The sequence below is a fragment of the Cyprinus carpio genome, chromosome A2 (genome assembly GCF_018340385.1).
Source record: "Cyprinus carpio isolate SPL01 chromosome A2, ASM1834038v1, whole genome shotgun sequence".
In the NCBI taxonomy this organism is placed as follows: Eukaryota; Metazoa; Chordata; class Actinopteri; order Cypriniformes; family Cyprinidae; genus Cyprinus; species Cyprinus carpio.
The window spans coordinates 15,680,199-15,697,871 of NC_056573.1; the positions used below are offsets into that span (position 1 = coordinate 15,680,199).

The window sequence follows — 17,673 nt, forward strand, 5'->3', positions numbered from 1 at the left end:
AGAGCAAAGTGGAACTCTAGTATATGGAGATATGGGACAAAACAAGAGGTAGGCGTACAAACCTTGTCATCTAGGTCATCGTCACTCTCGTCAATCTCCTCCAGCCGCAGATTCCACTCATACTCCACATGCACGTGCGGATTAAACCTCCCGGCTGCTGCCTCTGCCAGCTGCGCATCCGATCACAAACCATTAACTTCATACAAATCTCCTCTCTGATGTTAATGCCAGAAAAGGCCATGTTTTGTGTAATTACATGACTGTATATTGAAATTTCAGGTGGCTGTATGGCAAAATTCTTCCGTAATTAACACAACAATTAACACTCACTAGATCTTCACACTGTGCATTTTTCAGTCGTCTGGCAATGTCCAAAGCCGTCTCCCCATTTTGATTTACTGAAATAAAACATAAAGCGCATTGGAAGGCCTTGCTACTACTATGGTAATTAAATTGAGAATAAATAACTTTTCTAAGATTTTTATTTTTTAGGGTTGGGAAAAATTACATATTTAAATCGTGCAAGAAGCAAAAATCAAAGCCTCCAGGTTAGGTGTGGTGACACCTGTATATTATTTAGTGCAAAGAATCTGAGGAATGAAACATGTCGGAGAATGAGCCTCCAAGCATTCAGATTGACATGCGGTTCCCAGAGGTCTGTATTTACAGCTGATGTTTTTAGACCTACTGTATGCACAAAATCCAATAATCTCTGACAAATCATTTTATGACAGATTATCATTATAAGTTTGGAGTCAGTAAGATTTTATTTTTAATTTTTTTGGTAACACTGTACCATAGATGCCTAAGATAACCCACTTACCCAGGTCAATAGATGGTTTTCCCCTGAGCAGCAGTTTGAGACACTCTGGCTTCTCATATGTGCAGCAGTAATGGAGAGAAGTGTTTCCACTATCTGTCTGTCTGTCTGGAGTTCCACTGTACACACACAGATCCATATTTAGCATCTTGCATCCTAATTCTCTACTATTGAGTGTCAGTGGACTAATGTGCACAACAGAATATTCTGTCCGATACCTGTTTTGGACAAGAAAGTCCACCAGGTGCAGCGAGGTCTGGTCTGATGTCCGCACAGCAAAATGCAGCGCTGTCTCTCCCGGGTCCTGTTGAAAGTAATTCAGTCAGAATCAGGACAACATTACTGAGAATAATTTGCGTTGAGTTAACTATGCTATATAGCTCTGTTTTAACACTATTACTCCTCCTGGGTACGGACTGTTTGATTCTCCTCGACATTCGGGTAGAGGCGGGGTCTCAATGTGCTATATTACTTGAAATTTAAAGTCAGCACTGTGTCTGTATCTATGCCCATGTCTTATTTTGAGTATTTCTGCCTCACAATCTAATGTTAGTGCAACTGTTTATAGACCTCCAAAGACTAGGGATGTTTTTATGTCTGAATTTGCTGATTCATTGTCTCTGCTGTGTTTTAAGCTTAAGAGAATACTTATTTTGGGAGATTTTAATATACATATTGATCCAACTAATTTTTGGTGGTATTGGAATGCTTTAATCTTGTTCAGTTTGTAAATGCCTTCACTCATTGCAAAGGACACACACTTGACCTAGTGATTGAAAATGAGTTGTTCATGTCCTAGCCTTCTCCTGTCAATACTGGTCCTTCTGACCATTTTGCAATATTTTTTAACCTTGATTTATCAGTTCAATGTGTACCTATGGTTTGCACTGTTAAGTTTCATAGGTGGAAATCAACTGATCTGACAAATTATGCATCTCTCATCGCTTATACTGAATTGGGCTAAATGTCCTTGGTTGATGACATTTCACAGCTAAATAATGCTCTGGCTACTATTCTGGCTTTATTTGCTCCTTTTAAGGTCCGTGAAATCAAGTATACCCACTCTGCTCCCTGGTATAACAACAGTCTTCGATTACAGAAGACTACCTGATTTTTCTTTACTTATTAGTTGTTTCAGGTTTGTAAGATACCACTTGTATACTTGATCCTCTACTGGTTTGTTTAAGTCTTGTTATGAGCATTTGTGCCTATCAGTGCTTAACATAATTAACAAATCCTTGAGTACTGGTGTTGTCCCAGCTTCATTAAAAATTGCTGTTGTTACCCCGGTACTCAAGAAGTGCAACTAAGATTTTGTTAATTGTAGCTTTACAGTTGCATAATCATCTTTCTGTTAACAATCTTTTTGAGCAACTTCAATCTGGGTTTTGAAAATTTCATAGCACTGAAACTGCCCTGGTTAAAGTGACTAATGACTTACTTTCGGCCTCTGATGCTGGATCTCCTACTATTCGTATTCTCTTAGACATTAGTGTCGCTTTTCTCACTGTAGATCATACTCTTTTACTGAATCACCTTGAAACAGTTTTTGGTATTTTCGGCACCGTCTTAAACTGGTTTAGATCTTATTTGGACGGACACAGACAGTTTGTTGTTTCAGGGGAATACAGGTCTGATATTGGGTCAGTTTCTACTGGCATCCCTCAGGGCTCAATTTTAGGGCCCTTACTTTTTAGTCTTTATTTATACCCACTTCTATAAAATTTGGGTATTAAGTATCACTTTTATGCAGACAACACACTGTAAACATGGTCAGAGTGAGGCTGTCTCATTGCTCACTAATGTATCTCTGGATGACAAATAATTTTCTGTGCTTAAATGCTGATAAGAATGAGGTACTGCTTATTGGTTCTCCTCATCAGCTCAGCAGGGCTGATCAAAGTCCTCTTATCATTGATGGTTCTGTACTTGAGTTCCAGAGCAAATTAAGGAATCTAGGAGTGATTTTGATTCCTCATTGACATTTGACTCTCATGTACAAAGCATTGTCAAGACTTCTTTTTTTTATCTCAGAGATATTGCAAAATTGTCCCCCTTGCTATCCCTTTCAGCTGTTAAAAGTTAGATAGTAAAAAGTGACTATATTTGTCTTCTCTCGCATTGATGATTGAAATTTGGGAAGTACAGTCTCTTGGCATTTTTAAAACACATTTAAAACCATATTTTTAAGATAGCTTATTGTTGATTGTGATAATTATTGCTGGGTCTTCTTTTAATCCTCCTGTGCTCTTTTGTTTGATTTATTTTGTATTTTGTTTTAGTTTGACATGTATTTTTATTGTAAAGCACTTTGAGAAGCTCTTTTGAAGGTGCTATAGAAATAAAGTTTTTAGATTTTGGATCCTCTATAAGTACACTTTGGGGAATAAATAACTACATTTCTCTAATTAAGCAGCATATAAATCAGTAACTCCATGACAAACTATTAATCAGAGATCAATACTTGTCCTGCTTCTGGAAATGGATCCATTAGCTCCACTCCATCTGCATAGAGCTGAATAAGAGCCATCAGGTCTCGAGTTCTCACAGCCTCGTACAAGTCGCCCTGTCTGGCTGTGGCTGTAGTGGCTGTCCTCCGAGCAAACCTGTGCTCCATGTACTTCGCATTTATGTACTCCTTCCTCTCAGTCCTAAAAAAATTGGTTTTAAAACTTTATTCAAACCACATACTGTTTTACACGAATTAGTGCATTAACTACAAAACAAAGGGTCATTCTCATAGCCATAGCTTAATCCTGTAGTTCTGTATACATTTGTTAATGTGTGCTAGGTAGGCTTGTACTCACATGTCACTTGATGGTGCTGGCTTTGGTGAAGGACTTGGCAGATTCCCTTCTAATATTTCATTAAAACTGCTGTTACCCACATTCTTAGCCAGCTGTGGAGAAATTGCATTCGCTATGAGTAACGAGCATATTAACAGTTCATTGCATAACTATAATTTATGCATTTGTACATTCACCTAAAAGCTGATATAGAAAGCTCAATAATTTGTAAATAACATATATACAAATTATTGTATAAAATATTGAGGTCAGTAAGACTTTTCAAATGATTTTGCCTGCATTTATTTGATTTAAAATATAGTTTATTATATTATTACAATTTAAATAAACTTTTTCTATTAATATATTTTAAAATATAATTTATTGCTGTGATGACAAAGCTGAATTTTCAGCAGCCATTACTCCGTGATCCTTCAGAAATCCTTACAACATTTCTTATTATTCTCAATATTGAAAACAGTTCTGCTGCTTAATTTTGGGAGTGGGAAACTGATAAATGTTTTATCCCCCCATAATTCTTAGACAAATAGAAAGTTCAAAAGAACAGCATTTATTTATATAGATTATAAAACTTTTTACTGTCACTTCAATGCAATACATCCTTGTTGAATAATTGCTCAAACAAACAAATAAACAAAAAAACTTGCTGACCCCAAACTTTTCAAAATTATTGTAAATTACAAGATTTATGTTCAGATCACCAAGAGTTCAGAGGATCCGAGTTTGTCGAGTTCCATGGATTGAATGCGTGAAATATGGACTCCCATTTCCCTGTGAATCCCTGAGCACTCGATGCATGTCAGGATGCCCAGGTTAGTGGATAACCATTTAGGCTCTAGAGCAGATGAAACGGGAAAATTAGGTCTTTTATTGTAGTTGCTGAGGGATGTTGTGTCCTGTCATTCACATCTAAGCCACAAGGTGGTGCATGAAGCTATGAAAATCTATTTTGATACCTTGTTGCACTGACAAAGTGGGGATCCCACTGCTGCAAAACTTTCACACAGCAATTTAGCTAACCTGGTGCGCCACAGTCACAACAGACTTCATTTCCAGGCATGCGCAGCACATCCTCGATGATGGCTTTGGTCAAGTCTTCCAAATTGTCCTCTCCAGCACTCTGCTCCCCACGGAACGCCATGTTCAGAGCCTCCTCCTTACTGTTCGTCAGCACTGAGATCCATCTGCATAACACATATTCACACATAAAACAGGTTTACATACAAACACCCATTTATATATCAATATAAATGTGTCATACAGATATTTCTATAACAACAGACACACACAAGATTAATAATCCACAGCAAAATATGCTATACACAAGGGGATGTTCAATATATTGCATATTCATGAAATATCGATTGAATTTACTGGTTTTTACTTTATTCTTCGATTATAAATTTTTAATTAAGACATATGAAAGTGAAAGTGACGTGACATACAGCCAAGTATGATGACCCATATTCAGAATTCGTGCTCTGCATTTAACCCATCCAAAGTGCACACACACAGCAGTGAACACACACACCGTGAACACACACCTGGAGCAGTGGGCAGCCATTTATGCTCCGGTGCCCGGGGTGCAGTTGGGGGTTCAGTGCCTTGCTCAAGAGCACCTCAGTCGTGGTATTGCTGGCCCGAGACTCGAACCCATGCATTTTTTTTCAGCAAGGATGAATTCAATTTATCAAAAATATAATACAATAAAAAGAGCTGAATTTTCAGCAGCCATTACTGCAGTCTTCATTATCACATGATCCTTCAGAAATCATTCTAAAGTACAAATTTCCTGCTTAAGAAACATTTTATTATCAGAGTTGAAAATAGTCGTCTAATATTTCTGTGGAAATTGTGTTACTTTTTTCAGGATTTTTTAATGAATAGGATTTTTTTTACATGTTTGATTAATTTAATGCATCCTTGCTGAATAAAAGTCAGCATTTCTTTCCAAAAAAAAAAAAACCTATTGACCCCAATTTTCACTTATTTTTAGTCATATAGCCCAGCCAAGGATGAAATATATACAAACACACTCCATCGCAAAATGAAAATTTTGTCATTAATCACTTACCCCCCCATGTCGTTCCTAACACATAAAAGCTTAATTCGTCTTTGGAACACAATTTAAGATATTTTGGATGAAAACCTGGAGGCTTGAGACTGTCCCATAGGCTGACAAGTAAATAACAGTGTCAAGGTCCATAAAAGGTATGAAAGTCGTCATCAGAATACTCCATCTGCCATCAGATGTGCAATTTAGGTTATATGAAATGACGGGGAACACTTTTTGTAAGCAAAGAAAACAAAAATAATGACTTTATTCAATAATTCCTTTGTCAACGGTCTTCTCTGTGTCTGTCCATATCACCCTATGCTGTGTATGCTTTTCTGTATCATCCGGATGCGCTGTTTCTACGTGTATTTAGCTTTGATTTGAAATAAAACAGCGCATCCTTGTGGAGCGGATGACACAGAATACACAGCATAAGTGATATGCAGAGAGACAGTGGAGACCGTTGACAAAGGAATTTATTGAATAAAGTCGTTATTTTTGTTTTCTTTGCTTACAAAAAAGTTTTCCCGTTGCTTCATATAACCCAGATTGCACGTCTGATGGCAGATGGAGTATTCTGATGATGACTTTCATACATTTTATGGACCTTGACACTGTTATTTATTTGGCAGTCTATGGGTCAGTCTCAAGCCTCCAGGTTTTCATCCAAAATATCTTAAATTGTGTTCAGAAGACGAACGGAGCTTTTACGGGTTTGGAACGACATGGGGGTAAGTGATTAATGACAAAATTTTCATTTGGGGGAAGAGTATCCCTTTAACAAGCAGAAGCACTTATACACGCGTATCTTCTTCTCACTCATGAGCATGAGAACAGAGAAATAACAGATGGTATCAACTCTCGATCTCACACATTCACACTTACATCACAAACTCCTGTTCATCCTCTGCCTGGAAATGATATGTTCGATTATCTGCAGGGGGAAAGAAGCAGACAGATTACTAGGGGAAAGAAGTGCATTATGTTAAATGCCCTTCAGTCCCTGAACAGTGCACTCTGGCTGAGTAATGGAGTTAGAGTACTAGAGGGCTTGCTAGCACTTGGTATGGATGAAAGTACTCTGAAAAGTTTGGTGGGGGAAGTGTGTAGCCACTCACGGGAGATGAGGTCAAAGCACTTCTTATCCTCTCCACTGGGTTTAACCTGGCAGGTCAGCAGATTCAGTCTCACCGGCTGCCTGTTGGACTGGACAGAGCATAATTACAGTGAATGACCTGCAGACAGACAGACATAACAGAGCTCCGCCAGGGCTCAGCAGTGAAGATAGACTGATGGTCCCTGGGCCAGTTTGAGAGTCAATGGACTGGTCACTTGCCCTGTAAGGCCAAATATGTAATCAAGGTGAAGGCATTTACCTGGCTAACAAACATGAGGCTTTGTCAAAATAGGAAGAATGACTTGGAAGCATAAGTTAGTAGGGCTGCACATAAGAAATATGTGCAGCATATTTACAATAACAAGTAACTGGATTTAAATTCAATACAGGATCAGCTATTTCAGTATTAACATTCAATAAATTCAGTTCAAAACATTAATGTGCAATATTAATGCAACAACTATAATGACTCAATGTTCTGTTTCGGAATAATTAATAATAATAAGAAAATTCATTTTGTAAAACCCAAGGTGACTAAATAGATTAAATAGGTGACTAAACAGAAATGCCAGCACTGCAGGAGCACTTTTATGCTGATGAAACACACAGACGTGATGGCAGAAAAGTTCTTCACATTAAAACGCTATCAGACAGGAATATGAACACATTGCCAGAGCGTCTGGAGAGCAAAATGCATTCGCTCCACATGACATCTGCTGAGCAACAGCGTCCTTACAGCAGATTGCACAACGAAACTCATAGACCACCTGGGGCCCAGAGCATGCTGGGTCTCGTTCGTGCTAATATCATTAGTGTATGAGTCAGATCGCACTGGGTGCATGTTTCTATGGTAACTGGGCAGCGCTACCCCCCCACGTTCACCTTTAAACAGCGAGTGAGAGTTTTGAGTGCTATGATGAGGAAACGAAAAGCCTTAAGATTATTAAACTGTGGTAGCTGTGTTGCTTCACTGTTTATATACAACAGTTTGAAAGCTACAGCTATAATTTAAAAAATCAGGCTTAAAAAATATTACCTTTTGTCAAAGGGTAATTAGTACTATAATGAAACCTAGTATCCTTTTAATGCAAGTATAAGCAAATTCTGTAAGCTAACCACCAAACACATATCTAGCAGCATTACTCTGAGTAGTGTAGTACTCACTGTGGCATGGGAGATTGTGAGAATGCCATTTTTCACTGAGCACTTCCTTCTCTGCCACACCTTACGGATCCTGAGAACAAAAATGATAGAATTCTTCCTTAGCATCTCTAAGATGTTTTGATCATTGGAAAAAAGCAGGAATTTTTTTTGGAATTATTTCAGAAGAATAAAAATGTGGCTTTGTCACATACAGTCTTCAGTCATTTGAAATAGCAGTTATTTGAAATATAAATATTTTGTAACATTGTCTTTATTTTCTTTTTTGTTCAATGTCGTGTCCTTGCTGAATGAAACTCTCTTATTTTCTCCTCAAAAAAATAAAAATAAAAAAATCTTACAGAGCCCAAAATTTTGAATGGTAGTGTGCAGTATATGATAGCTAAAATCTTTAAATTTTTTCTAAACATGGATTTTGTGCCTCTGTTTCTTTAAAAGAGCTTATTTAAGGGGGGTGCCAATCTATGGTACCAGTCTGATGTTTATACTGTGTTTATTTGAGTGTCTTTAGAGCCTGAGAGAGCAGTGTTCAGAAGCAATGTGCTAATGTTGAATCAATTAATTACAGTGTAGCCAATTCCATTAGGCACAATTAAGAAACAATTAAGTGACACTACACAGAATATTTAAAAACAACAACATCTGACTACATTTCACATCAAACTGAGAGCTCACCCATCACTCTTCTTAAACAGATAGCCCTTCTTCTCACTGCCAAACTCCTTATTGCCCTGCAGCTGGTGCATACTGTAACCGCTCTGTTTGCTCTGAGAATCCTGCACATCATCACAAAAACATGCAGAATCTAATAAATAAAAAGTATGACACAATTATAGATTGAGTAAATAAACTTTTTATTAAAGGAAAAAAAAACAGTGAGATCAAATGTCTGAAAACTACATTAAAAATCCGGGATTTTTATTTTTCATTAAAACTAAGAGGAAAGTTTTTGGATTTTAAACAAAGAATGTTTAAACATTATAATGTAAAATTGAGAAAAAATGTATTAACATTTTATTCTAGCACCTAATGTAACCACAAAACGGTGTGTGTGTAATTCTATTGTATTAAATAACAAAAATGCAAAACTAAATGAAAATGAATTTTAAATGAAAATGAACAGCATTTTCAGTAGCATTCTCAGACTTCTGGACACAACACACATGTATATATACAGTACAGGTCAAAAGTTTGGAAACATTTAATGTTTTTGAAAGAAGTTTCTTCTGCTCATCAAGCCTGCATTTATTTGATCAAAAATACAGAAAAAAAATGTAATATTGTGATATATTATTACAATTTAAAATAATTGTTTTTAAATTTATTATACTTTAAATTATCATTTATTTCTGTGATGCAAAGCTGAATTTTTAGGATCATTATCACATGATCCTTTAGAAATCATTCTAATATGATTCATTATCAAAGTTGGAAACAGTTCTGCTGCTTAATATTTTTTCAGAACATGTGATACTTTTTTAGGATACTTTGATGAATAAAAAAAAAAAATAAAAAAAAGAAGCTATGTTTTTAAAATATAAATATTTTGTAATAACAATATACACTACTGGTCAGTAATTTGGGGTCAGTAATTTTTTTTCTTTCTTTTTTTAAAATAAAATCAATACTTTTATTCAGCAAGGATGTGTTAAATTGATAAAAAGTGATAGTAAAGAAAATATATTAGTAGAATATATATTATTAGAATTTTTATTTTTATTTTGAATAAATGCAGTTCTTTTTAACCTTTTATTCATCAAATATATTAGACAGCAGAACTGTTTCCAACACTCATAATAAATCAGAATATTAGAATGATTTCTAAATGATCATGATCATGACTGGATGTTACATGTGACACTGAAGGCTGGAGTAATGATGCTGAAAATTCAGCTTTGCATCACAGGAATAAATGTTTTTTTTTAAGTATATTCAAATAGAAAACTATTATTTTTAAGTTGTAATAATATTTCACAATATTACTGTTTTTTCTGTATTTTTGATCAAATAAATGCAGGCTTGATGAGCAGAAGAAACTTCTTTCAAAAACATTAAAAATAGTAATGTTTCCAAACTTTTGACCTGTACCTGTACTGGACTATATATATATATATTTATATATATATATATATATATATATATATATATATATATATATATATATATATATATATATATATATATATATATATATATATATAAAATCAAATGGGGAAAAAACTGGCAACATTAAATGTTATTTTTATGAACTTACTCTCCTAGACTTCAGTTGGAAGGCAGTAAAAATGAAAAAGGAGTCAGAAATGCAGATGTCAGATTATTATTTTTGCAGTGTGCATAGAATAAAAATAAGAGCGAGCATAACGTTGCAATATTCACAGCCACGTTCGAGGATAATACAACACAGAACATTGTTATTCAATCCAGACCAGAGACGTCCGGTTCAAATGGACATCAACTCCAAACAAAACACATAAAAGATCAAACGCTGGGCTCTACAAAAGAGCTTGTGTTGTCACTGCCTGACCCTGGTGTCCATGTTTCCTCTCTCGCATGAGAACATGTGCACAAACCTACTTCACATGTCTCACAGAGGCGATAAATGTCATGACAAACTGGACAGGAAAAGCAAATTCACATCTTGAATCATATCATGTCGAGTACAGCATGTAAATCTATTGTTGCATACAAAGATGATTCTACATGACGTTTATGGAAGGAATTGGCACTACTCTGATAAGTTACTCTCTGTCATCAGCAAATCAAAGACAAAAAGGCCTCATCAAGCCATTGTGGATTAAAGGCAGGGGATAAATCCTCTGGTGGTGTACCTACCTCTTTCTGGTCCAGTTGTAAAGACGATTTAATGAGGTCTCTGAGAGCTGTGAGCTGTTTTTTCTCTTCGTCCTGGGTCTGTTTTATCTGACAATACAAATTGACTGTGTTAAAATATGGGGTGAAATAAACAATATAAAACAAACACCTAATTTTAAGATGTTTCATAGTATTAAACACTCTCTTGAGAAGGCACTGCTGGTGAATCTTTATTACTTGTTCGAAGGAACAGTTGTTTTGAGCAATACTTTTTCTGTCTGAATATGAGATCATATTTCAAATTTTTCATAGGCTCATATATTAATTATGCTTGTCTCATGATAGCATACATAATATAATTGTAATTTTCTCACAAGTAGAGCTGCATAATAATCACAGAACTAACAACAAAACAAAACATATTATAAAAATAATTATAAAAATAAAAGATTAACTAACATTATAGAGATCAGCTGCTAATTTCTCGATATACTGCTTCAACTTGTCAGCGGTTTTCAAGCCGTCCTGGAAAAAACTGAGAGAAAGCACAAGAAGAACAAATGAAAGGTTGCAAGGCATTTGTTCAACACTACATGTGCTACTGTTGACATGTTTGGGGTCAGTAAGATTTTCTTTTAAATATTTTTGAAATAAGCTCATCAAGGCCTGCATTTATTTGATCAGAAATAGTAATACAGTGAAATTTTATTTCATTTTAAAGCAACTGTTTTATATTTTAATATATTTTAAAATGCCATTTGTTCTTGTGATAACAAAGCTAAATTTTCAGCTTTTTTGTGGAAATTAGGATACATTTTTTCATGAATCTTTGATGAATAGAAAGTTCAAAAGAACAACATTTATTTGAAATTGAAAACTTCTGTAACATTATAAATGCCTTTACTGTCACTTTTGATCTATTTCATGTGTCCTCTCTTTATAAAATTTCTTTGTAAAAAAAAAAAAATAAAAAAAAAAAATAACTTTTACCAACCCCAAAACTTTGAATGGTAGTGTACATTTAATAACTGCAATTTTAAACTCTTTGAATATATCTCCACTTCACACTATAAATTCTGATAATTAACTAATCTAGGAGAATATTCTTAGGAATTACTGGATTCTAAGACACTCACTTGCACTGTGCATGATAATACTTGATGAGATTCTGCAGGAGATCCACTCCCTTCTTGGTCTTAATCTCATTCACTTTGATCAGGTACTGTTGGGAACCATAGACAATAAAGACACTAGTGTGTTATTAGGAAAATACATTGACGCTGCACGCTTCTAAACACATCTCTAAAATGACCAAATGCTCTACTGCAGACCTGATATCCAGATCAATTAATCTTGGAGATATATGTGTGTATAAAAATGTATAAAAACAGCAAAATTTCATGTAAAATTATGTTAAACGTAAAGCTGGTCTGATATCCTGGTATGTCTATGCTGCATATTCTGCACCTAAATATACAAAGCCTACTGTTGCTTGACTCATGAATATTAATCAGTTTATGTGAATGGGTAGTTCAGCAATGTTACCTAGCAACGTCAGAAAGGTCTAATTAATATTCATGAGCTAAGACACTGCCATGCCATGATGTCTCGAGCAGCCACTTCAAAACTTGCTCCAGAGCTTCTGAGTGAAATATGAATGCATTTGAAAATCTCCTGGCCTTTCACAACACCACAAGTGAGAGAAGATATCATGGCAGAAAAAAACAAGAGTCAAACTGAAGTTGCTGAACAATCCAAACTACCACCATGCTTACTATTCTTGGAAGGAACGAGGAATAAAGAGACAGACAGTTTTCATTTTCACAAGCCCTCACACCTCACACATCTGCAGCTGAAAGATCCTCCGCTCTTTCTCCATCTCTTCTGCGATCTCTGCGCCGGTGATCTCTGTACGGATCATGCCGTGCTGCTTGGCATGTTCCCTCTTCTCCTTCTCAATCTTTGTGCTACAAAGGCAAGAAACAGAAGATGACAGAGAAACAACAAGCTTAAGTTCAGTTAGAGGTTAACGCAAGTGGCACTTTCTCTGTGATGATGATATATTGTTGTGTCTGAGCACAGCCATAAAACAGCTGTATATCACTACATTACATTAAACAATGTTTTGTATACTAAGACAAAAGAATATATAGCACACGATAAAGATACTTACAACTTGGTCTCGTAGTCTTTCCAAGCCTTGTCGAAAGGCTTTTTAAGATCCTGTGTTGGGGGAAATAAAATAAATAGTGCAGGAAGCAATTAGGTTTACTGTGTAGCATTTTTCACAGTTGTTAAACTGAACACATTTATATAAAGCATCAAAGAAATCATCCCAATTTTAAGAGATTTGATCACTACTCTGAAACTCTCTGCACTAATGTATAGTAGTGACTGATTTGCACTGTAGTAATGCAACAGCTTGATCAGATTTTCCCACTCTCAGAAACCTATTCTCTGGACTTAATGATGTTATTCACTTTGCTACTACCCAAATGTTCACACAATCAACATACACGGATGTTTTGACTGAGTCCTTTTGGAGTGTGTTACTTTACCTGAGGTGGATCAGCTAGCTGGCTTCTTTAGAAAGGGCATAAGCATAAATTTGTTTACAGCATGAATATATTCATACTACTAAAGCAGAATCCAGAAGCTTTCAGCGGTTTATGCTTCTGAATACATATAAGTCAGAGCACAAAACGTGAACAAGACGTGACAGGTCTCCCTTGGTGCTGTTCTGCACTTTTATGTAGTTTGTCATTCACGTTCCTAGTTCCCATATATTATGCTGTTTTACACATCAAATGAAGCAGGAAGTACATTTTTAAAATGTAGCAACTGAACGTACACTAAATTTAGATAAAAAAAACATATATATTGAATTATTTTTACACTATATATATATATATATATATATATATATATATATATATATATATATATATATACATATACATATACATTTATATATTTTCTTTCTTTTTTCCAGTCAATTTAGATTTTCAGTCAATTCTAAATCTGAGATTATATCTGTGATATATTGTTATTTTAATTTTTTTTTTTTACTTTATTTAAATTATTTATTGACACTGTCCAATATTGGACATTTAATCGTGCCTCTCTGTAACCCATATTATAACATTTAGTGTTTAACAATACCATCATATAACGCTCACTTAATCTATAAATAAAAATAAGTAAATAAAAATAATAATAATTTAATAATAGTAATAATACATTTTATTTTTAACGCACTTTATATTCAAGCATAATCCAAAAGTGCTACAGATTAAAAAAAGAAATGTAGGAATCAATCAAAGGCTCTCCACAGTCTGTGGGGTCCTCAGATGATCAGGGAGAGCATTCCACAAGCTCGGAGCAGCTGAGCAGAAAGCCCGATCTCCCACAGTACGGAGCTTGGTCCTGGGGGGTTTTAGGAGATATGTTGATGTAGAAAGAAGAATACTTGTAGAGCTTTGTAGAGTTCGAAGTTCTTTGAGATAGGGTGGGTGTCACCATGGATGCACTGATTTAATTACACTGATAATAATAATTGTAGCAAATCTCAAAATAAATATTCACATTAAAATCTGTATTTAAAATGACAGATTTTAATTTTGAGTGTTTTCAAATTATTTTAATTTCTAAAAAAATTATATTATTTACTATTCTAATAAAAGTAAAAAGTAAAAAGATCAAACATCTGCTATATACATGCACACACACATATATACATACATATGTGTGTGTGTGTGTGTGTGTGTGTGTGTGTGTGTGTGATATGTGTGTGTGTGTGTGTGTGTGTGTATAGCACTATATCCACTATTGAGTTCTGCAGTAATTTTGTGTTTTGTCTCCATTTCCTCATACTCACTCTCTGAGTGAGTCCTGGTTACACATAAAGGAATTGGTGTAGGTGCTTTTTAATGGTTTATGAGGCATCTGTTCCAGTGCAGGAAAGATTTGAGAGAGAGCTGATAATGTCCTCCAGGGACTGCACTTATACCCTCCAAACGCCTCTGCCTCTGTCAATAAGGGCTTTAGAGAACGGTTTTGTTTCCGCTGAGTAAGAGGGTGAAAGAAAGAGAGAGACAAAGTATGAGCGAGATAAGAGAGTGAGAGAGAAAGAATGGGGGCTGGTAGGTATGTATCCTCCATCTACTGAGCAAAAAAGTGAAGCCTCATCACTTCCACTCAGAAATTCAGCTGATGCTGCAGAGGCTCTTAGCCTGGGTCATGCTAAAGTGAAAACAATCAGACAGCCTTTCCAAAACCGCTCAGTGTGAGGCAGCCCTACACTTAGTGTAAGTAATTTTCACAATCACGACATGTTTGCCTTCAAGTCCGAGACATCAACAAGCAGCTGACAGGAGTGGTTAGTCTGACGCCTGAGCTCTTTACCCCAGTCAACCTGTAAACACTTCAATCCGACTGAGTCAGAGGGCTTTAAACGCTCCAACACTGTTTACTAGCACTAACAGTGGCCATCCCTTCAGCACTGTATTTCTTAGAGGACAGTGGCATGAAGAACCCTGTAATTTAACTCCAACCAGATTTACAGTGTGCGTTTTTGGTCTAACGGGACTTATTTAAGGCAGGTATGGCGCAGTAAATCAGGGTGTTCCTCAGAGGGGGCCTTTCCAATTAGTTTAGTCCAGAGACTTAAGGGATGTAAATCTTACCCCCTTCACTCCCTTCAGATCTCCTTTGAGCAGAGAGTCCAGGGTGAAGATGACATTGTGGCTGAGACTCTGGAGCTGAGGAGGAGAATCAGTCGAGAGATCACACATCTTGAAATAAAATATGTTCAAATAAAATAAAGACTAAGAAAATAATATAGAATAAAACTAAATAAAAACTAAACTATCCCTCACCAGGTTCTTGAGGAGAGCGGCCAATTCCTTGATAAGGCCGGAGAACTTGATGAAGGCTGTGCCCAGATCAGAGCTATCTCTGCTGATGAAGTTGCTGCCAAACTTGTCCAGTGCCTGCACATAATTCTCCTCATTCTGCACATGCTCTGTAGAGAATAAGAACAAATCGTGCATATCATTATAGGATTGGAATATACTTTATTTAAAGGTGAGTGTGTGATGTATGCACCAATCACCAACGGAATTGCAAAAATAATGTTTTTTAATTATTTAAAATTATTATTTGTATAGCACCTTTCATTAATTACATACAGTTTTACAATAAATACACATTAATTGCATGCATTAAACACTAATAGTAATACTAATATAAGCCATTAGATTTAAAAAATTAAATCATTGCAAACATAAATTCATTTAACTGTCGATATTTCTGAAGATAAGCAGATCGTGCATGTCACAAACAAATTAAAAGGTTGCAGACAGATCTAAACAAGACTGTAAGCAAAGTGACATGAGCAGACCTCTGCAATTCAACAGAGAATAAAAGCCCCATGCCAAGTGTCAAGAGCTCAGGTATTAATCATCAGGAGCCGATTAGAGTGCTTACTATACAGTCACATCTGATTAAACAGGATCATGACACAGAGGCCACCTGCAACGCACACAGCAAAGAGTCGATAACACAGCGGGAGCCGGTTTACATCCTCTGTCTGCCTCCCACAGTAATGCTCTACACTCAATAGCATAACATGAGACACTCTGCATATCAGGAGCAGAGTAATGTGTGTCAGGAGTGGCTGCATTCAGCTGGAGCTGGTGTGATTTCATTCATAAACCCAAAAAGAGACATTATGCTGGCATTGGCTGAATCATGATAGGGATGTCTCTGCACTGCTGAAGAGGTTTAGAGGATGAGTGCTCTCCATGGATTACTGAGGTCAGACAGAGGTCAGCCAATCAATCCACTGCAGCTCACAAGAGGAAGTCGTACTCGTCCATATCACATCACTTTAAATCGCCACATGTAGACCCAGTCATATTCATAATGAGCTTATCAATCTCTCCCAAATGCATGCACTTCCACTCAAAAGACTGGACAGATATTTTATATATATAATTTTTTTAATACTTGAAATAACACAAAAAGCAAGTACTATTGTGTGAAAAGGTTATACTGTGAATTATATTGTGAAGAACTTTGTGTTGCATTTTTTATGTATGAAAGGTGTTCTAATAATAAAATTATTATTAATAGTACTATTTTAGCATTGCAAAAAGCAAGTACTATTGTGTGAAAAAACTTTGTGTTGCATTTTTTATGCTATTAATAATAATCATCTTCATAATCATAATTTCTGGAATTCTTTTTACAGTCAAATGCAGTTCAAAAGATTTGTTTGTGTGTTAAAAGGTTGACCCTTTAATTATAATAAACTCATACCAATGTTGCTGATCAAACAGCACAAGGCCCAAAGACGTCCGTCTGAATGTGTATGGCTGTAGCACTGCTTTTATCATCTTTTGTAGTTTTTTTTAAATAATTTTATAATCTAGTCATCCAATGTGACCCATCTCTAGGTCACACAGCAGCAGAACACATTTGTCTCTCCTGTTTTAGAGTGCTAAATATACTTATATCCACACACTGTTTGGTTCTCAATCTCCAACCCTGATCCCAGCCTTGCATATGTCAATGTCTTTGTCAATTTCAGATCCACCAGAGATGCCTGAGTGTAAATATTAGGCATTATGAAGCCTTGATCAAACATGCTCTGGTATTTGGCATCTGGACTGTGTGCTTGGCCAATAAGAGAGGAAGGACACTGAGTAACAAGCTGATAAAGGGCAGAGAAGGGCCTGGATGAGCCAAAAACCACAATGTCACACTCATTAGATGGTCTGGAGGATATCCTGACCTTTCATGCTGATTTACCCTCGAGGGCATGTAAGCATTTGAGTTTCCCTAGATGGAATGAGGGAAGAGACGGTAGCAAAGAGCCTGCGAAAATTAAGTGCTA

The 17,673-nt window shown here is 35.9% G+C and overlaps 1 protein-coding gene across 4 annotated transcripts in view; it reads right to left on the reverse strand.

The window, feature by feature from the left end:
* The window catches only part of LOC109091228 (arf-GAP with SH3 domain, ANK repeat and PH domain-containing protein 1-like), a 40,040-nt gene that overhangs the window by 6,717 nt on the left and 15,650 nt on the right, over window positions 1-17,673 (reverse strand). For 2 of the 4 annotated variants that reach the window (XM_042775200.1, XM_042775186.1), the window contains exons 5-24: window positions 15,653-15,798; window positions 15,461-15,535; window positions 12,949-12,998; window positions 12,613-12,742; window positions 11,912-11,997; window positions 11,235-11,310; window positions 10,797-10,883; window positions 10,216-10,224; window positions 8,637-8,737; window positions 7,965-8,034; window positions 6,802-6,889; window positions 6,569-6,617; window positions 4,648-4,811; window positions 4,329-4,462; window positions 3,628-3,719; window positions 3,285-3,471; window positions 1,039-1,124; window positions 824-939; window positions 331-398; window positions 63-170 (exon numbers count right to left, since the gene is read on the reverse strand). In XM_042775200.1, coding sequence (XP_042631134.1) covers window positions 63-170; window positions 331-398; window positions 824-939; window positions 1,039-1,124; window positions 3,285-3,471; window positions 3,628-3,719; window positions 4,329-4,462; window positions 4,648-4,811; window positions 6,569-6,617; window positions 6,802-6,889; window positions 7,965-8,034; window positions 8,637-8,737; window positions 10,216-10,224; window positions 10,797-10,883; window positions 11,235-11,310; window positions 11,912-11,997; window positions 12,613-12,742; window positions 12,949-12,998; window positions 15,461-15,535; window positions 15,653-15,798 — 1,922 coding nt within the window. The remainder of the gene's footprint in view (window positions 1-62; window positions 171-330; window positions 399-823; window positions 940-1,038; window positions 1,125-3,284; window positions 3,472-3,627; window positions 3,720-4,328; window positions 4,463-4,647; window positions 4,812-6,568; window positions 6,618-6,801; window positions 6,890-7,964; window positions 8,035-8,636; window positions 8,738-10,215; window positions 10,225-10,796; window positions 10,884-11,234; window positions 11,311-11,911; window positions 11,998-12,612; window positions 12,743-12,948; window positions 12,999-15,460; window positions 15,536-15,652; window positions 15,799-17,673) is intronic. The other 2 variants (XM_042775210.1, XM_042775190.1) reach the window with 1 other exon arrangement.